This window comes from Dama dama, chromosome 11, assembly GCF_033118175.1.
Source record: "Dama dama isolate Ldn47 chromosome 11, ASM3311817v1, whole genome shotgun sequence".
Lineage (NCBI taxonomy): Eukaryota > Metazoa > Chordata > Mammalia > Artiodactyla > Cervidae > Dama > Dama dama.
The window spans coordinates 45,149,609-45,175,896 of NC_083691.1; the positions used below are offsets into that span (position 1 = coordinate 45,149,609).

A 26,288-nucleotide genomic window follows, 5' to 3' on the forward strand; every position below is an offset into this window, starting at 1 on the left:
AAATTCTATGTTCCTTCTGATTGTTACTACATCTTAGAGTTTAATGATGTCCTTCTTATCAACAGGTTTAACAATGCATGCATCTATCCTTGCATATATGTTTAATTTGGTTGAAGAAGGAAAAATAAGTACACCATTAAATCCTGGAAATCCAGTTAACAACCAAATGTTTATTCAGGAATATGTGGCTAATCTTCTTAAGTCTGCATTCCCTCATCTACAAGAGTAAATATCCCTTTTTATAAACTTAAATTTTTTTCAGGGTTTTTTTTTTAAGCGATTAATCATTGTGTTTTAACTTGCAGCGCTCAAGTAAAGCTCTTTGTGACAGGACTTTTCAGCTTAAATCAGGATATTCCTGCATTCAAGGAACATCTTCGGGATTTCCTGGTACAGATAAAGGTATGTATTTTATTTGCAGTTTCAGAAATATTGAGAGTAAATACTGATTGAATTCTTGCATCCAGAATTGACCACTTTTTGTAATGAGCAAAATAAGTGTGCTTTTAAAATATGTACAGTCTTACTCTTGAGATAGATTACAGAAAGGAAAACTTTAAATCAGGGCCAGAAGAGGAGATAGGTTTAAAATATTTGTGGTAACTTATGTCTATTGCAACATTGTGATTGAATCCCATAGATATTTTTAAAGGAGTAGGGGGAAGGAACTACATTGATAGTTCCTCTTGGGATTTTCCACATTGTTAGTAAAGAATTCATTTTAGGGGGAACCATGACGATTAGCAGATATCAGCCTGTTTTTTACTGCTGTTAGAATGCTTTGTTGACTTATGGGAAGAGGAATTTTTGTTGTATCACATCGTGTTTTAAAGAAATCAAAAAGAGTTGATGAATTCTTGTCCTTACCTATTAAATAAGAATTGATCACACATAACATATGCAGGTTCCCCCCCCTCCAAAATACAAAGTTTTTTTTTAAATTAGGTGTAAAAAAAATAATTCGTAGAGTTATAAAGGATGAAAATTGATAACATAGCTGTGAGGACAATGATAATATACTTAAACTTGATCATTAGTCTTATTATCATTGCTCTTGAAGTATGTTTTATATGGGGCATTATACTATCCCTCTTTTGTAATCTTTCCCTCCCAACTAACACATTTAGTTTTTAATTCAACTGTGTAGAATTATATATATAATTTAAGCCCAATGATTGATGGATAAATTACATTGCTAAGTATGATGACAGTTAACTATCTTTTCACAGGAGTTTGCAGGTGAAGATACATCAGATCTCTTTTTGGAAGAACGAGAAACAGCCCTTCGACAGGCTCAGGAAGAGAAACACAAACTTCAGATGTCTGTCCCAGGCATCCTGAATCCACATGAGATTCCAGAAGAAATGTGTGATTAAAATCAGAAGTCATGCTGGGTTGTTTTTTTTTTTTCTTCTTTTTTTTTTTTTCTTTTCCTCTGCAACTCTTGTTAGCAGATGAAAACAGCATCTGGATATTTGTCGACCAAAATGATGCCAATTTGTAAATTAAAATGTCACCTAGTGGCCCTTTTTCTTATGTGTTTTTTGTATAAGAAATTTTCTGTGAAATATCCTTCCATTGTTTAAGCTTTTGTTTTGGTCATCTTTATTTAGTTTGCATGAAGTTGAAAATTACGGCATTTTTAAAAATTTTAACTTCATCCCCATTTTGTGGCTGGGATGGGGGGAGGAGGCAAATCCAATTTGAACATATACTTGTAAATTCTGATGCAAAAGTATACAATTTTTTCCTGTAAACAATACCAGTTTTTAATTAGGGAGCATTTTCTTTCTAGCCTGTATTTCAGTCTAGAAGAAAAGATAATGAGTAAAACAGATTGCGTTGTTAAAAGGATTATAGTGCTGCATTGTCTGAAGTTAGCACCTCTTGGACTGAATTGTTTGTCTAGACTACATGTATTACAAGTCTGTATGGCAAGTTTGCAGCAAGATCATGTGCATATCATCCCATTGTAAACGACTTCAAAAAATATGGGAACACAGTTAGTTATTTTTACACAGTTCTTTTTGTTTTTGTGTGTGTGTGCTGTCGCTTGTCGACAACAGCTTTTTGTTTTCCTCAATGAGGAGTGTTGCTCATTTGTGAGCCTTCATTAACTCAAAGTGAAATGGTTAAAAATATTTATCCTGTTAGAATAGGCTGCATCTTTTTAACAACTCATTAAAAACAAACAAAACAGAACTCTGGCTTTTGAGATGACTTATACTAATTTACATTGTTTACCAAGCTGTAGTGCTTTAAGAACACTACTTAAAAAGCAAAATAAACTTGGTTTACATTTATTTTCCCTTTATTGGCTCAAACTTATTCCTGTATTAATGAAAGTGGTTATTTATGTTTAGGTATTAGGTAACATTTTTAAATGAATTTTGATAACTGTTGACTTCCAAGTATTATTTTTAAGGTTATTGAGTAAAGGCAGCACTTGTATAAAATGAACATGTTCCTGAGATACCTTCTGTTCCCAAGAAACAAATCCCTCCTGTGACAGCTTGCTTGGCGCACATTTTACCTTTACTTGCAGTTAAAAAGCATCTTTCCTCTGGTTAGGAGCTGGGGGTAACAAAGCTATAGAGTCCCTACAAAATATGAAAAGGGAATAGAAAAAGGAAACCTGCTTGGGTGAGCCTGTTTCCAGATGATTAAATTAGCTTTCTATGTATCTCAACTAAAACCTAAGCATTTGAAGTGCCTCATGTTTGTGGAGAATCGGCAACTTCGTATAATTGCTATTCTCCTAACTTTTTATATAGGTCTTTGGCAAAGATTGGCATTATTTCAGTAGAATATAATCATGCATAAAAGTCTTTTTAAAATAACAAATAGTAAGATGTTTTAAATATACAGAGGAATATTGAAGTACTTTGTTTAATACTTTAGCTTTGTTAAAAGCTTTGATTTTCTTACTGGTGTTTGCCTATAAATAAGTTTTCTTGGAACAGTTCAAAGAGTTCAGTTTCAAATCGTATGCTGTATTTGAAATCAGCTTTCCATCAGTGGTTATGTATAATGTTCTTACCCTACAGCCCCATTGCCTACCTTGATATGTTTTGAATGTTAAAGAAACCAAACTTTGGCCAAAATGAGAACATGCTAATAGAAAATTAAATCTATTGTGGGCATTTCTTGCTTGAATAAAAGTTAATCATATCAGGCCAGCCTCAACGTGTTTTACAAGAAAGCATACTGATAAACTGGCCATTGGAAATGTTTGGCTCGGTGTTGTTTAACTCTTGCAACAAGGCAGCGTCTCAGTTGTTATAAATCGTGAGAGAGAACAGGAATTATCTCTTAAGTATGTCTGAATCTTGGTTTAGACACCCATTAGAATCATAGGCAAGTCATTTGAACTGAAGATGGTATCACAAAAGCTAATTCCTGAGTCAGTTATGAGGATATCAACAGTAGGATGCAGTTCTATCATTTTAGCATGTCTGAAAATCTGTGGCACCTTAAAAACTGTGGTGGCTAGGCAGTACCGTTGATATATTTCCCTGCTTGTCCATGTGTGAACTCAGTTAATAATTGTATGCATTTATTGCTATTTATAATTGTCTTACAAAAAATATTAAAGAGTCTTAGATTGGTCAGCAACAAAATGTTACTTCTATGCAAAAAGGCATATGAAGGCAGAAGGATATAAACTTGATGAGGGGGGAGGAAATAATCATTGGAAGAATAATCACACTTCCATATTTTCTTACATTAGTGGCAACCAAGTTTTTCTTGGGACCTAAGCAGGGAAACTGTCCATAAGCTATAATGCAAAGAATTGTTCACCAAATGCCAAGCAGTGCAATTTTATTTATAAGAAGTTGATACTGAGGTTTTAAAAAGGCTTCTGTAACCAATTTTTATTTTTAGTAAGGACTATTGTCATAGTTGAAAGTGTTTACTTGTTCTTGATGGTTTATAAAAGTACATCTTGCAGTTAATACCTTAGAGTTGGGAAAAAAAAGCAGAAAGTAATGAAAAAAGTGTGAATTCAAACTTCACTGGCTATCAACCCCACATTGAATCAGGTCTATGATAGGATCTAGGATACAGATTTGATGTCAAAAGACATGCAAGGATAGACTTGGTAAAAATGCAGTATTAGAATACTGCAAGATTAATTGGTCTGAAGTGGTGGTGTATGTATTGGATTTTCCTCCCAGAAAGTTTCCAGCAGAATTCCATTCTGTAATGTGTGAAGACTTAAGTCTATAGAAAAGTTTAAAAAGTTAATGTCACATAGTCAGCCTTTTTCGATGTTCTGATTAGAAGAAACTCAAGGACAAAATGTCTGGATTATAAACAGTTACATAAAAATATACCTACAAATAGTACTTTTGGTATTTAAAGTACTGTAGTAAAATGAACAGTAATTGATGGGAGTTGTAAAGTTTTTTACCACTTTTTGTGCTTTTCATCTCTGATACATTCTTGGTAAAGTTAACCATAATGCCATAATATATCTAGTCCATGTTTAGGTTTCCCCAGCAGTTCCTGAGAATGTTTTTCATAGTTTGTGTTTTTCCCAGATGAGTACCCAATTTAGGTTCATGCTTTTTGCATTTGTAGTCTTTAATTTCAGTGATTATTGTTCTCTTGAAAAATATTTGGTTACTATGCACATCTGTTTTTTAAAAGTATATTCTCTTTTTTCATGTTTATCTAACCATAGTTTATCTTCTGTATTATCTGCTGTCCCAACTAACAAATCTCTCCTGCATACCTTTTCCCCGATAACTTTGCTTTCAGAGTATACTTAACATTTTTATTTACTATTTTATTATATAGTCCACAGGGAATAAGCCCCTATAGCTTGCAAAACAGTTAACATATTTAATAATATTTTTATAAATCAGCATTTTAAGGTGTTTTTGCTCATGTTAGAAGAAATTTAATAGTTACTTGTAGTTTATTTTGTAGTGCTCATATCAGTGATGTCTAGAGAACCAATACAGATCTTTGGGAAGTGTAGCTTTATGATAGAAGGTTTAGGCAGTTTAGAAATTTTTTTCTATCCCCAGCACCTGATTATACACCAAGGTCAAATATGGTTGTGAGAATTTCAGGTTTTATTCTTGGATCCTGGGCAGCATGGAAAATAAAAAGGTTCCCCTTTTAAGATCCAGAAAAAGTTGCAGAACACTTTGGAATATTCCAATTTCCATAGCCCCACCCAAGAAGAGAAGCTGAGAAATACCATGTTGAAGCTGTATGCATTGCTGCTCTGAATAAAACTGGTGTTCTATTAATGAGAAAGCAGGAGAGTGAATTCAAAGTATTAACCATAAAAGTTGAGTGAAAAAGACAAAAGGCAGTTGACTCCATGAGAAAATAAGTCTCTATGCTTTGAGGTATTGAAAATGCCAAAGAAATTGCTCCTCTTACAGTGGCAATTGTTTTTGTCATTCACTGTACACAATTGAAAAAAAAAATCTGTACAGGGTGGCAAACAAAACCTTTACTCCTTGTCTTGGTTACTAATGGCAAGATAAGGAAACTGCTGAAGCTAGTATCCTGACATTCCAAGATGAAGACTTGAAAACCTAAAGGAATGGAGGCATTACAGAAGTTGAGGGAGTTAGGCCATGCCTGGGAGTTGGGAACGTTTATATGGGAAACCTATTATTTACTTTGTGAAAAAGGGTTAGAGCCATAGTTCCATGCAAGTCGGGATACACTTTTTATTTTTGTGCTCCAGCAGGATTATCCATAAGAGGTCCATTATGGGTGGACTGAATGTTAATTTTCTATACTTGCTATCCTAAAGTGAAGTTACTGACCCAGAACATCCTTTTTCTGCAACTGTGACAAGAAAAAAAACTAGGCCTTCCTCACTTTGATCTCAAAAGTTCTGAGATCAGACATTGAAAATGATACCAGACTTACTCTGCAAGGCTGCATCAGGTAAGAACCAACCATTCCTAAGTATTTTTGGCCTTTTTGTGATTCATCCAGCTCTTAGACACAGAAAGTAGTGGTGTGTTTTCCATCTTGTTCTTCAGACTATTGGCCTACAAGAAACCGTATTCTTGAGTCCACCTCAAGTGTGAGTCTTAAACAAAGACATTTGAAAAGGTGGGACCAAGTCCTGAGCTTTGGCGTTGACAAGCCTGCCCTTTAGGTTACATTAAGCATTACAACTGATGTGTTTGCTTGCTTATTTTAAAAGACTAAGAGCAGAAATGGTTGGTCTGTCTATCGGAAGAAAAATTTCTGCTTCTGAAGGTGTTTACAACTAGATCACAAGTGAGCTGTTAAGAGGCTACAACATTAAAAATAGACCATATAACAACTACTTACTATCTAATTTGTCTGTGCATAGCCACAAACAAAATCATCCTGGTTTTAGTAAGCTAGATTGCTCCCCCAGGATATTCCTCTTTATTCTGTGAGGTGATGTGCAATAAATCTCCACTTGCATAAGTATTTACACATATTGTGCTCCATAGAGCCTTAGCTGACTACACATTGCTTTCACTGGGGTGGGTAGGCTCTGCTTGTCTCTTAATTTAAAATCTCATGCTTTCTGACCATCAAGATAAACAAAGGACTCCCTTAGAAACAATTCTTTTAAAAAACAGTTAATTTTAAAAAAAATTTTTTTTTCACCTTTCATTAATTCAAGCTCTTCAAAACTTGTATTAAAACAAATTTTGTTTATACAACTATATATAGTTTTAATACATAGCTAAGGTGGGAAATGGTGTTAATTCATAAATTGTACCTGTTAATACTCACCTAAGTTGTCAAGTTGTGAATCTCCTTAGTTCTTTTGTTATTTTATTTCTCATGTTATTTTGTCTCCATGAAGCAGGTGTGTGAATCTTCTATCATTTAAAAGAACTTCCGGAGTTTTTCTGAATTCAGTCATCATGTCACAAAATAAATAGATGATTAATACTAATGAGTTTCCTAGATTCAAAGAAACTATAATCATTGAGTAGCTACAGGGTTCTTTAGATATAGTAAAGTCACAACCTCAGGAAAGATTCACAGTTTTTGGCAAATCTGAACTATTAAGTTTCTCAGGCTGCCTTTGCAGATAAATTTGAGAATGTGCCTGGATTTTTGGTCATCTATTCCATCAAGATGAATCATTTCAGAACATCCGTGGAATTTTGAAGATAAGAGTTTTAGAATAATCTTGGAAAAATTTGCATTCAAACACTGCATAGTCCAACTGAGGTTCTGTGAAAGCGTATTGTCTTTCATGAAACTTCTAAAATAGAAGCTGAAAGCTCTTAAGTTTGAAAAAGACTGTTTCTCACTGATTCTTAGAAAAAGGCTTTCTAAGAAAATTCCAATAAATACGCACTCAAATATCAAGAAACCATGTATTCACAACTTTCTTCTGATTTTTGAATTTGAAGAAGAGGAAGAAAGAGACAAAGATGACAGTGTGAAACATCTTACCTGGAGTTTTACCAGCATGATAAAGTTACAGCCCCCCTCTTCCAAAACCTTTATACTTTGCTCACAAGGAACTTACGAGCTATGCCTTCTGGAATTGTCCCTTGGAAATTTTCACACTGTGAGCCAATAGAATGAATGAGAGGTATGACTTTTGTAAAGTGGGAGATAGAGTATTTGAAAGAGAAATGAGTTAAACTGGCAAATGGCTGAAACCTTTTGGGGCAGATCACTTCATAAAGTTCATATTGAGGTTGATTCCCCTTAAAAGTACTAGAGGGTACCTTTAGACAAGCATTTGTGTACCTAAAAGAAGCAAGTAATCCACTGTGAAGACCTGATCTTCAATATGCAGTATGGTTCAGGCTATACCTGTTACATTTTCAAGTTTTGCACATAGAGAATAATTAAACATGAGGTTTATGAAGTTTAGACTTCAGAGGCCCTGTCTCATAGGAGTCCTTTCCAAAGCCCTTCAGGGATCTTAGCTGTTCATAGTGATGGTCAATTTTTTTGATTTGTGATTTTTATGATTTCTGTTCTCAGAGTATTCACTTTTGTACATAATTTTATGTTTAATTTTGTATTCTTGAATCACCTCCTCCCTCCCTTAATTATGTTAGCTTTTGGATAACTGCAGAACCTGGATACACCACTGTTTACACCATTTGTTACTTGCTTTCCTTCAGTTCCACAGTTACTTTCGGGGGGATGGGGTTATTCTTTTGAAAACAGGAAAATTAAATGAACCAGTGCATCTTAGATACTGTGATTCTTAAGCCTTCTTTCTTGGTTCCCAGAAAAACTAGTAGTCAGACCCTCAGGCTTCTGGCAGGAGACTCCAAGAAATCTCTGGAAATCTGACGAGCTCAGAGGGAAGGAACTAAACATGCTGGCGGAAGTTCTCCAACTTTAATCTCAGGCAGACCACTCTCCAATGAAGATCACAACAGACAAGCCCCACTCAGGGACAAAGCCTTCCAGTTAATTTTTTTATTCTCATGCTTTAAGTATGAACAACTTAAGGATTACCAGGCATCTGAGGGCAGCCTCAATAGGAAAGGTAAAACAGGAAACAAATGGGGAAAAATGAAAACAATGCAGAGGCAAGTAAAGTAAAATACAGACAAAAACTATTACCAATAACTTCAGCAGTTAAGCGATAGCAACCAAGAAAGAAGAAAATTGTAATACATTAGAGATAAATTTAGAGAACAAAAAAGCTTAATTAACAGATTAAATTTTTTTAAGATTTGGAGTTTGTTTATTTTGACTGTACCTGGTCTTTGTTGCTTTGTGAGGGCTTTCTCTATAGTTTTGGCAAATAGGGGCTACTCTTCATTACAGTGTGTGGGCTTCTTGTGGAGCACAGGCTATAGGTGTGCAGGCTTCCGTAGTTGTGGCACACGGGCTTTGTTGCTCTGAGGCATGTGGAGTCTTCTCAGACCAGGGATCGAACACAGGTTCCCTGCATTGGCAGATGGCTCCCTATCTCCTGTACCACCAGGGAGATCCTGCTAATTAAATTTTAAATTTCTGCTATTCTGTAAAGGTTTAAGTTGAAGAAGTCTCCCCAAAATAGAGTAAAAAGACAAATCACACAAAATAGAGATAATGACATTTGCATACCTAATGAAATGAATACTGCTTTAAGTCTAGTAATCATCTGTCCCCATGCGAAGTTATTACAGTATTTATTACTGACCATATTCCTTATGCTGTATATTACATCCTCGTGGCTTATTTATTTTGTAACTGGAGGACTGTACCTCTTTTTATGTTTGTTTTGCTCTTCATTTTTATTTTATTATTTTTTTGTCTGTGCTGGGTCTTCATGGCTGCTTGTGGGCTTTCTTTAGTTGCAGCGAGTGAGGGTTGCTTTTCATTGCAGCACACAGGTTTCTCATTGTGGTGGCTTCACTTGTTGCAGAGCACGGGCTCTAGAGTTGTGGCATATGGGCTCAGTTGCCCCACAGCATGTAGAATCTTTCTGCACCCGGGATTGAACAAATGTCCCTTGCATTGCAAGGCGGATTCTTAACGACTGCATGACCAGGGAAGTCCCTGTTTTGCTTTTTAGATTCCGCCTTTGTAATCATTTTAATAATTGGCCCATCTGGAATTTTAGTGTAAGATGCTATTATTCTACTGCATATATTTCATATTTTCCTATTCATATTTTTATAGATAGATGTAATCCTAGTATATATACAATTTATTATATATTCCTTAGTCTGGAGAATCTTAAATTATTTTGGAGGAAAATGTAATGAAAGTTAGTAACCCTCCTTCCAGGCAAATGCATATGTCCCCTAAATTTTGTATATAATTTCAGGTCTCTAATTTGATGTAGTTTTTACACAAATACTACCTTACATACACTGGGCTTTTTCACCTAGTGAGGTGACATATCTTGCCTGTTGTCCCATATCAGTATGTAAAGAGCTTCCTCTTCATTTTTTAGGGCTGTGTTATATTCCATTAGAAGAATATACCGTCAGTAATTTAACCATATACTCTATAAAATGGGAATAACACCCACCCATAAAGTACCTGCACATAACACTTACCCATAAGGTTACACCTACCCATCTGTAAGATGGGAATAATACCTACATCATAAGGTTATGAAGATTAAATGAGTTTATACATATAAAGCATTTAGAACAATGTTCAGTCCAGAAATAAGTGATAATTTCTTGCTACTACACTAAAGAAGCTTATACATGTGTGACTATATACAAATGATAAATTTCCAGAAGTGAAATAGTTGTATCAATGGGTTTGTGTGTTTGTAACTAATGGATATAGATATAGGCTGAAGTATGGCTTTAGTTGCTACAATGTGAAAAATTGTGTGAATTCTATAAGTGCATTAGTTCAAGCTAATTATTCTAACATACCATGATCACTGATAAATGGGTCTCCTGTGATAGTGACATCTGAGAAACATTTGCAGCATTTCTGGCAGTTCAATTCATTTCACAACAGGAAACCCGCCGTTTAGAAGGATCTGTTTATCCTAATTATGTATAATAGTTGCTGCTACTCCTAAATAAAATTTTTACTCTGGTTTTATTTTTGTTGTAATTTTTTATATGTATACACTGGATACCTTATAACAAAATACTAAAAACAAACACCCAGGATATTAAGACAGCAGAGTTGGAAAAGTTTCATAACTGTCCTTTAAAATATAAAGTTGAATCTGCTGGAGGACAAAAGGGAGATAGTACTACTGAGGGACTGAAGCCTGAATTTGGGACACCGTACAAAATAAGAACAATCCAGAATGTCTTTTTGATACTGTGGAAGAATTGGTACAATAATAAAGCAATTAGTTGTATTCCCAGAATGAAAAATAACTTATTTTAACAATCTATATTGTTACTATATATTGCTTATTGCAGGTTTCCTAAATGTAGATACAATTTAAAATAGTTAAATGTATTATTAAAGGTTTAAAGTGCTAATAACTGCATATTCCATCTAAATGGCAATTGTTACAGGTTATGAGTATTAAAACAATATCATGTTTATATTCAGCAATAAAAGAAAAAATAGTTATGTATGCAATAAAAGGGTACATCTCAAAAGCATTATGTAGATGAAAGAAGCCAGACACAAAGGAGTAAATACCTCCAACTGCATTTTTATAAAATTCATGAGAAAACAAAACTAATGTAAAATAATAGAAAGTGATTACATGGGTACTATACAGCTTTCAAAACTCATCAAAATGAAGATTTAATAAGTATATTTTTATATTAATTAAACATTAATTGAAAAACAATAACAGTTAAGATATAATAGCATGTTTCTGTGCATGCTTTCTGTATGTACAATAAACGATTAGAAACCATAACTTTCAAGAGTTTTAAAAATCAAGATGGTGATAAAAGCAAGAAAAGTTGCATGTATTTACATTTATGTTAATATGTAAAATATATTTAGACATATATTTACAACCATCAACTGATTTTAATTCTATAGTTAAAATAACTGCAACAACATTTTCAGGTATAAAATATTTTTGAAGACTTGCAAAAAACATATATATATTATGATCTAGATAATGGCTCTGCTTTTTGCAAAACACATCTACTGAATTGTGAAAACTTAGGAAAATATATATCAAAGTGGTAAGATTTTGTCATTGATGACATTTCAGGTGTTTTATAAGTAAATTGTAATAATTAAAACAAATAGAAAAAAAATCACCTTAAATTACTAAGTTTCAAAGACGTTAGTTGTTTTTACTGATTTTATGGACTTGATAGAAACATCTGAAATAACAGATCAAACTTTATTGCTAGTATATTAAAAATAAGTTCAATAAGAAATCTTACATAAAATTCAAATTGAATTTAGTATAGACTGGTTAGAAAGAAAGTTTGGACTTCTAACCAAAAGCTTAGAAAATTTTCTGGATATTTTAAGCTAACACTAATTTACTGTATGCAACTATCTCTGGATGACGTGATTTAAAAATGTAAATCACTTTAGATAGTTTGGTTTTTCTATATCAAATCAAAAGATCAAAGAAACTATATGGTTGAAAGGTAGGGAATTGAAATAAAAAATAACTGAATAATCAAAATAATTTTAAAATTGGAAGAATATTTGGATTTCCACAGGCAACCTGTTGTACAAGAGCTGAAAAAGCAGTTTAGAAATTGAATCAAGCCTCATATATTTAGTTTAGAAATTTAGAAAATTTAGAAATTGTGGGGACTTCCCTGGTTGTCCAGTGGTTAGGACTCTGTGCTTTCAATCCCTGATAGGGGAACTGAAATCCCACAAACTTCACAGTGCCACCAAGAAAGAAAGAAATGGAATTATGTAATTGGAGACTTTGGGAAATAAAATTTTTTAAAAGGTTTAACTTTAAAAAAATATTCCAATGTCAGTTTTTTTGGCTTTATCAGAAGCCAGTTTGAGTTATTAAAGCTGATAGATTAATTCAATAATTGATTTAAATGATTAAATGTATACAAATATAAAAAATTAGGAAACTATGAAAGAAAGTGAAAGATGAAATGAAATATTAAAAAATTATCAAAATTACATATATATAAACACATTTGATCATTAAAGTGAAGTGAAAAATACAATGAGCAGTTCTTTCAACAGAGTCTAGAACCTTGGCCAGACTATTAGCAGGTTCTACAGATTGAAGCTGAGTGAAAAATATTACTAAGCTAAGTAATTAACTATGGGATTCCAATAAATAAATTTATGACTTACTTGATAGAGAAATTAAACATACAAAATTTCAGTATTATAAAAGTTAGAAAATTTTCAAAGTAATTTTTAGGGTAGTTCAGCAGAAACTAAGAGAAATTCTCAACCTTTTTAATATAGCTACTGACTCTTAGTTTAGTGGGGAAGACTTTGGAACAGTTGTTAAATCTTTGTAGGGCTGCATTTACTTAGCTAAGTGACAGTTATATCAAATAAAAACTAACATCAATAATTTCTTAAAATCAATCAAAGACTTGGTAATTATAAGGACAATTTCATGATTACATCCTAACTTGATACTATCTATAATTATGTATTTTTAGTTTATTTAGGGAATAAAAAGGAGTATAGTTTAATTAAATTTATTAATTTTTGAATATCATTCCTGGATTGCATAAATATTGTATTTTTTTCCCCTTCACAAGCATTTATGAGAATTACTGTTTCTCTCTTTTTTTTTTTTTTTTGAAAAAGTGTTTTGTTGATTGGAATGTTTTGAGAATTTTCAAGGACAGAAGGTAAGTACAGATTACCTTCCTTTCATTTAGTATTTTCCATCTGACTCAGCTTTTACAAAGATAAAATTTTTTTAAAATAGTGCAATTTCACCTTTCATAAGCTTCTTTGCTCTTATTTCAGTCTGATAGGGATCTTTCAGACTGATCTTTTAGCCTGCTAGGGCTTCCCTGGTGGCTCAGAGGGTAAAGAGTCTGCCTGCCATGTGGGAGACCCAGGTTTGATCTCTGGGTTGGGAAGATCCCCTGGAGAAGGAAATGGCAACACACTCCAGTATTCTTGCTTGGAGAATCCCCATGGACAGAGGAGCCTGGCGGGCTACAGTCCATGGGGTTGTAAAGAGATGGACATGACTGAGCGACCACTCAAGGATCTTTCTAATCCGTTGACTATCTAATAGTGGGCACACATTAGAAAGCAATTTCACAGTGTCCCATTATCTTCTAAACTTACCTAACAGACTGCAAGTTGCTGTCATTCTCTATAACCCAAAAGTGGGTTGGTGGTCTTATGGCTGTAGCCAGGCCACCATGGCAACATTATGAGCCCCTGGTACTTCTGAGGTGAAGTTCAGGAAGATGTTTAGTAAGTAAATGTTTTTCAGTTCTACAAATGCTGAGTCTAATTTTTGTGTACTGGGTCCTGTTAGTTGCTAAAATTGCAATGACGAGTAAAATACCTGGGGCCCTGTGTGCCACCAAAGATAACAAAAAAATAAAAAAGCGTTCAGTGCCATGAAAGGAGTGTGTACAACTTGTGGCAAGGTATGAAAATGGCGTACCTAATCCAGAATTGACTGGGCGTGATGGGGAAGGCAAGGGACACTTTTGAGTAGCCTTCGAGAACCAAGGAGTCAGCTTCATGGAGAAGGCAAAAGAGGCAGAGGTAACAGCAAGAGTGAATGCCCCAAAGCACAGAGTGGTGTGATGTGTTTCCAGTACACAGAAGGGAACACATAGAGGCAGAATGGCTCTTCTCTCCCTCATTAGCCATCCTCCTGTATAACAAGGGTGGGAGTTTTGGGGGATCTGTTGATGACTAATAAGCTGCTGTAACATTTAATCCTCTCAAGAAACTTGTCAGATGCCATCATCCCTGTTTTACAGATGAAAGGAATCTAAACAGGTCAGGTTTTCACTTGCCCATGGTGACAGAATGAAGGAATGACAGAACAGTTAGGATACAAATCCTGGCCTTCTGGCTCCAGGTATTCTTTCCGCCACTGTTAGGATGGCACAGTGCAGTCCAGTGGAGGAAGACAGGGATGTGTAAGCATCAGACAGGATTACAAATAAGGTGTGAAAATGATGCTTTGATGTTAGAAAATTCTGTCTGAAAGTAATAGCATTAGGTCTTTTAAGAATGATCTGTTGCTCAATCTCAGTAGTAATCTTGAAAGTACAATGAGACAACATTTCACACAAAGATTAAAGGTCTTACAAGACCAAGTTTGGTGAGGATATGAAAAAACAGGAAATCTCATGCTTGCTGCTGTGAGTATAATTAGCACATTCACAGTGGAGAGCAATTTAGCAATATCTAGAAAAGTTGAAGAGGTATATATTTCTGAGATTCTTTTGCACACATATCCAAGGAGTTGTACAAGAATGTTTATTGCACTATTGTTTCTAACAGCAAAAACTGGAAATAAACTAGGTGTCCAACACAATGGACAAATTGTAATATAGTCATATACTGGGATACCATGCATAGTTAACAATGAATGAACTAAGATAAATTTCAAAAATTACTTGAGTGAAAAATCTCAATTTGCAAAATAGTATACCATCTACGTGGGCTTCCTAGGTGGCACTTGTGGTAAGAACCCACCTGCCAAAGCCGAAGAAATAAAATCCCCTGGAAGATCCCCTGGAGGAGGGCGTGGCAACCCACTCCAGGGTTAGGGTTAGGGAAAATCCCATGGACAGAGGAGCCTGGCGGGCTACAGTCCATAGGGGCACACAGAGTCAAACACAACTGAAGTGACTTAGCACACACGCATACTATCTACTTAAAGTTTGAAAAATACGCCAAATTGTTGTATATTTTTTAATTCATATAATGCTATGTATTGGTAATATAAAGACACGTGTAGTTCTGGGAAAATACCAAATTTAGATAAGAGATTATGATTACTTGGGAGAATAATGGTGTAAAAAGGTTGTTGGGAAGAGGGAGTTTGATGTTTTGTTTCATCAAAAAAAAAATAAACCAAATGTGTATAAAGGATTTAAAAGAGCAGAATAGTTGATAGATGGGTATTGTGTTACTGTCTACTGCAATATTTTACAGAAATTTTTGAAAAACAAGGAAACTGACAGTTTATCTGCAAAGTGGGAATTTTTTTTTAACAAACTGACTTTTAAAACTTTTATTTATTTATGCTTTTTTACTTGGCTATGCCAGGTCTTAGTTGCAGCATGCAGGATCTTGGTTGTGGCATTCCAGACCTTTAATTGTGGCATACAGGTCCTAGTTCCCTGACCAGGAAAACCCGAGCCCCCTGCATTGGGAATGCAGACCCATTGGACTGCCAGCGAAGTCCCAAGAGTGTTGTTTTGTTGGTGTTTTCAAAATTAGTTTGTAAAAAAAATACTGTAATGCATTAGAAGGTTGCTAAATCAAGTTAGTATTTTTTAAATGACTAATTTTTTAATAACTTGACATATAACCATGTAAATTTAAAGCTTAAGACACACTGATTTGATACATCTGTGTACTGCAGTTTTACTGCCATTCTAGTGATAGCGAGCATCTTTATCATGTTACATGATTATGATTTCTTTTTTTTTTTTTTATTTCTTTTTTGTGGTTGAAATAATTAAGGTCTGGTCTCTTAGCAAGTTTGATGCTTATAATACAATGTCATTGTCTATCTTTACTATCCTGTGCATTAGATCTCCAGGATTTATTTACTACTAGTTGCAAGTTTGTATCCTTAAACAAATGTTTTCTATTCCCCACCCTCCCAGGCCCTGGTAACCACTATTTTACTGTTTTTATGAGGTTGGCTTTTTCAGGTTGCACATGTAAGCAGTGTCATATGGTATTTGTCTTTCCCTGATTGAATTATCTGATTTTTATGTCTTCAAGGTCCATTCATGTTGTTACAAATGGCAGGATTTCCTTCTTTGTCATGGCTGAATACTATTCCAGCATGTATATGTATGTGTATACACGTATATGAATAAGGCTTTGAAAACATGAGAGTGCTTATATCTCCTTGACATCCTATTTTCATTTCCTTTGGGTTTATACCCAGAAGTGGAATTGCTGGATCATAGGTAGATCTATTTTTAATTTTTTAAGGAAGTCCATACTGTTTTCCATAAGGGCTGAACCAATTTACATTCCCACCAGCAGTATACAAAGTTTCCCTTTTCTCCACATCCTCACCAACACTTGTTAACTCTTCTCTCTCTCTCTCTTTTTTAAACACCCCATTCATTTCTGAGAGTTTACTTTTTAATAAATAGTCTAATTCATTTATTTATTTATGACTGTGCTGGTTCTTCCTTGCTACACGGGCTTTTTTTTCTCTAGTCGCAGAGTCCGGGAACTACTCTCTAGTGCAGTGCGCGGGTTTCTCACTTCAGTGGCTTCTCTTGCTGCCGACCACGCGCTCTAGAGTATAGGCTCAGTATTTGTGGCAAATGGGCTTAGTTGCTCCATGGCATGTGGGATCTGAGGACCAGGGATTGCACACGTCTCCTATATTGGTGGGCGGATTCTTTACCACTAAGCCACCAGGGAAGCCCTCTTGTCTTCTTCACAATAACCATTCTAAGAAATCTGAAATGTTATCTCATTGCAGTTTTGATTTGCATTTCCCTGGTGATTTGGGATGTTGAGCATCTCTTCATTTAGATGTTGACTGGGTGCCTTCTTTGGAAAAAATATTTGTTTAGTTCTTCCCATTTTTTAATCAAATGTTTAGTTTTTGTCACCTAGTTGGATGAGTTCTTTATATGTTTTGGGTAACTAATCCCTTATCCAATATATGGTTTGTAAAAGTTTTCTCCCATTCTGTAGGTTGCCTTTTCGTTTTGTTGATTGTTTCTCTTGCGGTGCAGAAGTTTTAAGTTTGATGATTTGTTGTTCTTGTGCTTTTGATGTCATTTAAATGACTAATTTTTAAAATAAAGTAGAAATATAAAGTAGAAATATCAGCTACATTGTATATAGTAACGGTAAATATTTTCTCATGAAACATGTTGCAGTTATACATAGATTATACATATAGATGGTCCCCAACTTACAATGCCTACATTTATGATTTTTCAAATTTACGACAGTGCAAAAATGATATGCATTCAGTAGCAACCAGACTTCGAATTTTTAATCTTCATCTTTTCTTGGGCTAGTGATTTATGCTTCAGTTCTCCTTCATGGTTCTGGGCGGCAGCAGGCGGCCATAGCTCCCAGTCAGCCATGTGACCATGAGGTAAACAGTCAATTTACAATCATCCTGTACTCACACAATCATTCTGTTTTACACATTGAGCACAGCATTCAGTAAACTACATGAGCTATTCAACATTTTATTATAAAATAGACTTGTTATAGATGATTTGCCCAGCTGTAGGCTAATGTAAGTATTCTGAGGACATTTAAGGTAGACTGTGCTTTGATGTTCACTAGATTAGGTACAATAAATGCCTATTTGACTTATGATATTTTCAACTTACAGTGGGTTTACTGGGATTTTAACCCCATCATACATAAGAGGAAAGTCTGTACGTATGTTTGTGTGTGTGTTGTGTATGTGTGTAAGATGTGTGGAAGGGTAACCACATTTCCTAGTTTCTCTGGGAAATTCCTAGCTTATGCCTGTTAACCCAGGGTAATTTTCAATTGTACCCCTTTAAATCTAAAAATGTCCTCATTTAGGAATATAAATTATATGATCATCCTGGTCCTAGGTCTTGTTATAAATTTACTATGAGTTGCAATTCTTTAAAAACTATGAAAAATCCTGGCCTACATGATACCTGAAGCACCAGTCTTTCCACACACCTATGGGATCATATCAGTATCCCACTGACCAAAATCAGAGGAAGTCCACATATCGAAATGCTACCCAGAAGGGGAAAAAACAATGCTATCCAGTGAAGTCTCCTATATAATCATGATTTATATTTATATACACTCATTATATATATGTTTTCTAACATAATATGTGCCATTTATTGAGCACTTGTATATGCTAATTATCATGTTAAGTTTTTTACATGTATTATCTCATTTAATTTCTAACAACTCCTGTAAAAGATGGATCCTATTATTAGTTCCATTTTACAGATGAAGAAACTGACACAAATTAAAAAAAAAATTTTACTGGAATATAATTGCTGTACAATGTTGTGTTCATTTCATGAATTGGCCATATGTATACATATATCCCCTCCCTCCTGACACAAATTAAATAACTTGCCTCAAATCATACAGATGGTAATGTGGTGGAGTTGTATGGAATTCCTACAGTCTTCACCTGATTTTCATAATATTAATTCAAAGAAGCTTAATAAAATATATTTGTTGTAAACTATTGTGTTGGAATATAATAGAGGGGAATTCCTAATAAATACTTAGAAATGATCTTCCTTTGACATATTACAAGCACAACACTGTAAAAATTTACTCCCAAAGTGCCCATTACCCTTACATGTTTGTTTATTGGTTGGAATTGTTGAAAAAAGATCTGGTAAGATTTGGGTAGTGGAAGTGAGGCAGTAGTTAATGATGTCTGAAGGCCATATTGATTAGAGGTGATGAGAAACAAGGATTCTAGCTTGACCATCAATAAAGCTATGTTCCTTATTAGCGTACTTTATGATTAATAAGAACTTCTATTATTTAAAAACTGTAATAATGATATCTTCATTGTAGAAAATGTACCAAATGTAGATAAGCAAAAAGAAAATGTTATCTATAATCCCTTCAATAAAAGTTAACTGTTAACCCATTTTCCCCCTAGTCTTTTTAAATCAAAAGGTTACCAGGCTTCCTGGTAGCTCATCTGGTAAAGAATCTGCCTGCAATGCAGGAGACCCTGGTTTGATCCCTGGGTCGGGAAGTTCCCCTGGAGAAGGGATAGGCTACTCAGTCCAGTATTCTTGGGCTTTCCTAGTGGCTCAGCTGGTAAAGAATTCACCTGCAGTGCGGGAGACCTGGGTTTGATCCCTGGGTTGGGAAGATCCCCTGGAGAAGGAAACAGCTACCCACTCCAGTATTCTAGCCTGGAGAATTCCACAGACTATACAGTCCATATGGTTGCAAAGAGTCAGACACGACTGAGAGACTTTCACTTCTTTTTAAATAAAGTAGAACAATATAGTTCATACTGTTTGATAACTTTAAAAGAACTTATATGCCCATTTAAAAACTATTTTTTATTATATTTATTTTTGGCCGTGCACATGGCTTGCGGGAACTTAGTTCCCTAAGTTCCCTAACCAGAGATCAAACCCATGTCTCCTGCAGTGTAAGTGCAGAGATCTACCTATTGGACCACCAGGGAATTCCCTATTTTAGTGACTACATCATATTTTCCTGCATGGACACATTATAATTTCTCCATTACTACTAGACTTTTAGATGGTTGCTGTTTCTTTTCCACTTGAACAAAACTTTGATGAGCATTTTTTTTTTTTTTTTTAGCAAAAGCATACTTCTTTATTTACAGGTATTTATCATTTATAGTACAATAAGAGATAAGAAAATTACCAACAAATCAGGGGCTGCTGCTGCTGCTGAGTCGCTTCAGTCGTGTCCAACTCTGTGCGACCCCTTAGACGGCAGCCCACCAGGCTCCCCCGTCCCTGGGATTCTCCAGGCAAGAACACTGGAGTGGGTTGCCATTTCCTTCTCCGATGAGCATTCTTGTAGCCAAGTCTTAGCTTGCTAATTGTCCTTAGATAAATTATTAGATATGAATTTTTTAGGTCGAAGCATATATAAACATTAAATATTTTAGTATAGTTTCTCTCCAGAAAAGCTGACCAATTTTGTGTTCCAACCAATAATACAGTTTGTGATTTCTCTCTACCTAGGCACAAGCTAGAAATTATTATTAAAATTTTTCCTTTCATAATATTGAACGAGGTTGAATTTTTTAACTTTTTAAAATATGCTTCCAACTTATGCCAACCTATTTTTGTTCCACTTGGTTTTTTGTTTGTCATTTTCTATTTATGATAGTTATATAAACATTTTAAAATGTAGTCGAATCAGATTATAGATTATACTTTTTATGTCATGCCTAGAGTAAAAGTCCTCTAACAACCTATGACTATATAATATTCCCCCAAATATTTTTAGTACCTTTATATTAAGAGTCTAACTCTACATTTTTGATAAATGAGGTGAGGTAGGGAATATTTTCCCCCCAGATGACTAAACATTTGTCCAAATATCACTTCAGCCATCTTTATAATAAAATCTTACATACACATTCTGTTTCTGGATTTTCTTCTTTACAACTTTGTTTTACTATTCCTGTGTAAATACTGCTGTTTTATGCTTTATTTTTCATCTTGCTATCTATTATGCCCTGGTCAATACAGGCACGTCTGTAGTGGGAAAATTTGCTTGTGACAGTGTTGAAAATTATTTATTTGGTTGCATCTGGTCTTAGTTGCAACATGAAGTATCTTCAGTTGCAGCATATGAATTCTTAGTCACGGCATGTGGGATTTAGTTCCCTGACCAGGGATTGAACCTGGATCTCCTGCATTGGGAGTGTGGAGTCTTAGCCACTGGATCACCAGGGAAGTCCCTGCTTGTGATAACTTAAATATCGGATGACTCAGTAAGTACCCTTGACGGAAACTCTACCTTTATGTGGATTCTTACATGAATATTTTGTTATAACTTTCCTGGTGTTCTGCTTCCCATTTAACTTGCCTTGACTTCTTATACGAAAGAAAAAGAAACCTCCAAAAGTATGGTCTTGCTGAGTTCATTGACTGAAAGTGCCTGCCTCCTTTATTTTCAATAATCCACCCAGTCCCACACAAGTACAGGCAAGTGATGGCATTTGAGAAACATTTTTTGATAATGATTTCTTTTTAAAGCTGTAGCTTAAAGGAATTTAAATTAAGCTTCCAATAAAATCAAAGGAAGAGAAAAAAGAGAAATAATTTCATATCTGTGGAAGCTCAAGAAAACTTTGGTTATGTTCATATGAAGAAAATATTTAAGGCTTCAGTCAAGGAAAATAATATACTGGAATATGTGTGTGTAGGGGGAAGGCATAGAGTGACAGCACGAAAGCTAAAAGGATAATTAAGACAAAAGGTGCAGGAATGAGGAGAGAGGTCAAAGGATAGGGAACCATGTGGCAAATTCCAGGGCGAATGTTGGTTTGGTAAAGTTCAATCCATGGAACGTGCTCTGCTGTTAACTTGGGTTATGGTAAATACGTTGATACCTGTCATAAATGGTTCTCAAAATGTTGTTCAGCAGTGAGATATACTTATTAAACTTTCAATTGTTTAATAGTCAAATTGAAAGAGCCATTATTTTTATCTTTTAGTGGCTGGTGCCAGGGTAGTATCTCTGAGCAAAGTCAGATGAAATAAAACTGGTTTTATTTCCTGAATCATAGATGAATTTTGACACTTACGAATCTGTCTTGAACATCAAACAGAGTAATATCTAGAAGTATCTCACATAATAACCTAGTCTTGTAGAATGGATTGAGAGGCAGAATTACAGTTAGACACCACATCTTGATATAAAAGGGTAGTACGCTTTAATTTTATGTTCTGCCTTATTCTGAATTTGAGTTATCAAAGATCTCTCTGCTTCTTAATGTACAAAGACCATGACTTTATAGAAAATAGGTACGATACATCAATGACTTCAGAACATTTATACTTCATAATTTAGAATCAGATTGTAAAGAAAATACCTAAAAAGCATGTATCTCAATCTCCTTTCCAAGACATTTCAGCTCCAGGTCATTTACAGGTCATGTTGCATGTTTAGTGAATGCATTGACCTATAGGCACTGTATAGCAAGGGACAAGTGATGATCTTGATCACTGTTTTAAATTGGTGAGATTCCTGAGGCAGACATTTCCCATAGGCATGCATCATAAGTCACTTGGACAGGGCAGGGAAAAATTATTATTTTACCTAGGGGAAGACAGGGTAGTGAATATTGAGAACAGTAATGTGATTTATAAATAGCAGTGTGTTGACACCGGTTTACTAAATGAACTTTCTTCAATATCCTATTGAATGGCATACAGAGGTTTTTCAAAATAGTATTATATGTCTACCTACTACGTGTCAGACAGCTGAGATAGATTAAATAAGATATACTTTTTGTCATTGATAAACTCACTTTTAATGAAGGCAGATATGGAAGAAGATAATGTACAATAAGGAATATGAACAAAATATTCTGGGAGCTACATGAATTCCATAGGAGATACGCTTCCCAAAGGAAGTGATATATAACTATGTTATTAGCTTGCTATTTAAAACGAGGAAACCTTTTTCATCACTACTAGAGAAGTATCTCATGTTATTCTAATGGCAATTTGATATAGTGAAGTTTAGCAAGTCCCTTGGTACACTGAAAGTTCCTTGTTTGATTTAGAATTTCAGGTTTATTTTTCCATTAGAAACTTGCCCTAAAACTGTGTTTCATAGTAATCTTTTTTTCTTTGTTTCATAGTAGTCTTATTATTCTACCATCAGATGATTACAAGTACTTGAAGTAAGAGTTGAATGACACACCTGAAGTTTCAAGAAAAAACATTCTGCTAGACAGAATGAGGAACAAAAAATTTGAAATGACTATATAGACAGTATAGTCAAGATATAAGGAAATGGGAACTCATCATTGTTGATAAGAGTATAAACATGATATAACCTTAATGTATTCATTAATTCAACAGATATTTAATGAGTGCTTACAGTGTGCTCAAGGTACAAGGAACAAAACAAAGGTCCACTCTCATAGAGCTTATTACATTACTCATAGAGGGAGGAGAAGACAGATAATCAAATGTATTCATAACATAGGTATAGTGGGTGACTGTTGGGGTGCTATCTTACATAGGGAAGGTGGTCAGGGAAGGCTTCTCTGATAAGGTGACTTTTTGAGCAGCAAGTAAGGAAGCCTGGCATGTGGTTACCCGGAGGAAGACTATTCAAGGTAGGAAGCAGTGAGATCAAGATTTCTCAACCGCAGCACTAATGACATTTTGGACATGGTAGTTCTTTGTTAAGGGTGCCGTCGTGCACATTGTAAGATATTTAGCCACATCCTTGGCCTCTATCCTGCTTCCCAGGTGGCACAGTGGTAGAGAATTGCTTGCCAATGCAGGAGATGTAGGTTTTATCCTGTGGAACTGGGTGGGATCTCCTAGAAAGTAAATGAGAAGATTGATTGAGGCTTGGGCACTCCGGTCTTCAGAGATGAAAGGAAGCCAATAAAAGAGATAGAAAACAAACACCCAGGACACAAAGGTTCTATCTGAAGATGGTTATAGGCAGTAACTCCATTTGTAAGAATTTATCCTAAGAGAATAAGTGAAACAGTACACAAAGATATACGTATCAGGGTCTTTGTTACAGTGTTGTCTTACCAGAGGAAACTTGGAGACAATTTATTAATAAATGTTCATCAGCTGGGTTTAGTTTAATGAAATTATTGTGAAATCTATACAATGAAATGCCATGTTAAGGACAATAAAAGCGTTATGTATCTATTGTTGTTTAATTGCTATCATATCTGACTCTTTTGTGACCCCATGTACTGTAGCCTGCCAGGTTCCTCTGTCCATGGAATCTCTCAGGCAAGAATACTGGAGTGGGTTGCCATTTCCTACTCCTAGAGATCTTACCGACCCAGGGATCAAACCCAAGTCCCTAGCATTGGCAAATGATTCTTTACCATTGAGCCACCAGGAAGCCTGTTATGTATCTATACATGTTAATAGAAAAAAAATACTTACTTAAACATTTTAGTCCCATTTTGATAAAAAAGATATCCATCCTATTTAAAGAATGAAAGGACATGTGCTTACATGCTGATAGTGCCTCTGACTGGATACTGGATAATGGTCAATATTTTGTTTCTTATTTCTCTGTTTAAACAAAAAAGTTATTATTACAATAATAAGAAATGCAAAATATTGCAAATAGGTTAAAAAAAACACAATTGTACAAATACAGGGAGAGATTTGGCAGCAGGAAAGGTGAAAAAGACCTAGATATATTTTCATTAAGTGTGGTTTAGAATTGCCAAATATTATTGCTGATTGTAGTGTTTCAAATAGATAGGGTCAGACAAGAACCATCTGCATCAGAATTACCTCACGTTTTTATTAAAATAGTTGATTTCTGGCCCCAACACAGGCCAACAGAATCAGAATCTCTGGGAAACAGTCGAAGACTATGTTTCTTCTCCCCACCCTTCCACACCCCCCCACCCCCCACCAAAAGCAAGGCACTCTAAGATCTCTTCTCATTAGAACCCAAGTTCAAGAATTACTGCAAATAATTTAAGAGTAACTCACCAGACAACATAAATTCTGATGCATTTTTTTTCTCTCTCAAATAATAGATCATTTAATTCTGTGCTTAGTGTGAGTCAACCACCACTCTACACATTTCATCTGCATTAATTCATTTAATCCTTCCAACCCTGAGGTAGCTACTATCATTAATCCTCATTGTATAGCTAAACAGAGGCATGGAAAGATTAAGTAACATGATCAAGAACACAAAGTGGTGGTTATACAAAACATTGTTAGATGGAATGCAAGTCCTCTGCTCTGTAACATCAGGACCATAAATTAAGGATCAAATCCTGTGAATATTTGGAATCTTTATGCCTTAGCTAGGCAACAATGCAGAGATTTCAGAGCAGTGGTTTTCAGACTAGGGTGCACATACTGAGTTATATGGACACTTTCCAGAAGTGTCCATACACCACTTTCCAGGGGTGTATGGGTAACAAAATGACAATTCTAATTATTGGTTTTGGGGAAGTCTCCTTTAGGATTAGTTAAATCACTCCATGCTTTTATAGGATCTTTCTTCTCTGCTATACATATTTTATTAAAATGTCAGGCTCTGGACTATGGTCAGGTAATACCACATCCATCAGAGATACTCTAAGTTGGGTCTCAGGCTGCTGCAATGAACCTGATATTATAATTTTATTTATTTTTGACTGTGCTGGGCCTTCGTTGCTGTGCAGGCTTTTCTGTGGTTGCAGCAAGTGGGGGCTACTATCCAGCTGCGGTGCATGGGCTTCTCTTTTGCAGAGCCTGGGCTCTAGGGCACCCAGGCTCTGGAGAACAGGCTCCATGGTTGTGGTACATGGGCTTAGTTGCTCTGTGGCACGTGGGACCCTCCTGGATCAGGACTGAACAAAGCTGTGTCTCCTGCATTGGCAGGGAGAGTCTTTCCCACTGAGCCACCAGGGAAGCCCTAATCCAGATATTATAAGTAAATAAGTTACATGGATTTTTTGGTTTTCTAATGTATCTAAAAAGTATGTTTAGAGAATTTTCTGATGGCCCAGTGGTTAGGACTCTGCATGCTCACAGTCAAAGGTCTGGTTTCAATCCCTGGTTGGTGAAATAAAATCCAGCAAGCCATGTGGTGCAGCCAAGAAAAAAAAAAAGGTATGTTTACAGCATACTGTAGTGTGCAAAAGCACTATGTCTTTAAAAATGTACATACCTTAATTAAAAAATATTTCATTGCTAAAAATAATAGTTTATTGTTGGAAAAAAATGCTGAGCATGCGGTGAGTGGTACTCTCTTTTCTGGTGGAGAGTCTTGTCTTGATGTTGATGGCTATTGCCTGCTGTATCAGGTTGGTGGTTGTTCGAGGTTGGGGCAGCTGTGGCAATTTCTTAAAATAAGACAACAGTGAAGTTTGCTACATGGATCAACTCTTCATGAATAATTTCTCTGTAGCACATAATGCTGTTTGACAGCATTTTATCCACTGGAGAACCTCTTTCAAAACTGGAGTCAATCCTGTCAAACCTGGCTGCTATTTAATAAACTCAATTTCCATAATATCCTAATATTCTAAATCCTTTGTCATTTTAACAATTGGTTGTCTG

The 26,288-nt window shown here is 35.2% G+C and overlaps 1 protein-coding gene across 2 annotated transcripts in view; it reads left to right on the plus strand.

Moving 5' to 3' along the window:
• Positions 1-2,303, plus strand: part of XPO1 (exportin 1) — a 41,123-nt gene extending 38,820 nt beyond the window's left edge. For both annotated transcript variants that reach the window (XM_061155224.1, XM_061155225.1), the window contains 3 exons: positions 66-225; positions 306-402; positions 1,230-2,303. In XM_061155224.1, the coding sequence (XP_061011207.1) occupies positions 66-225; positions 306-402; positions 1,230-1,376 (404 nt within the window). In that variant the 3' untranslated portion in view covers positions 1,377-2,303. The remainder of the gene's footprint in view (positions 1-65; positions 226-305; positions 403-1,229) is intronic.
• Positions 2,304-26,288: the final 23,985 nt, after the last annotated feature.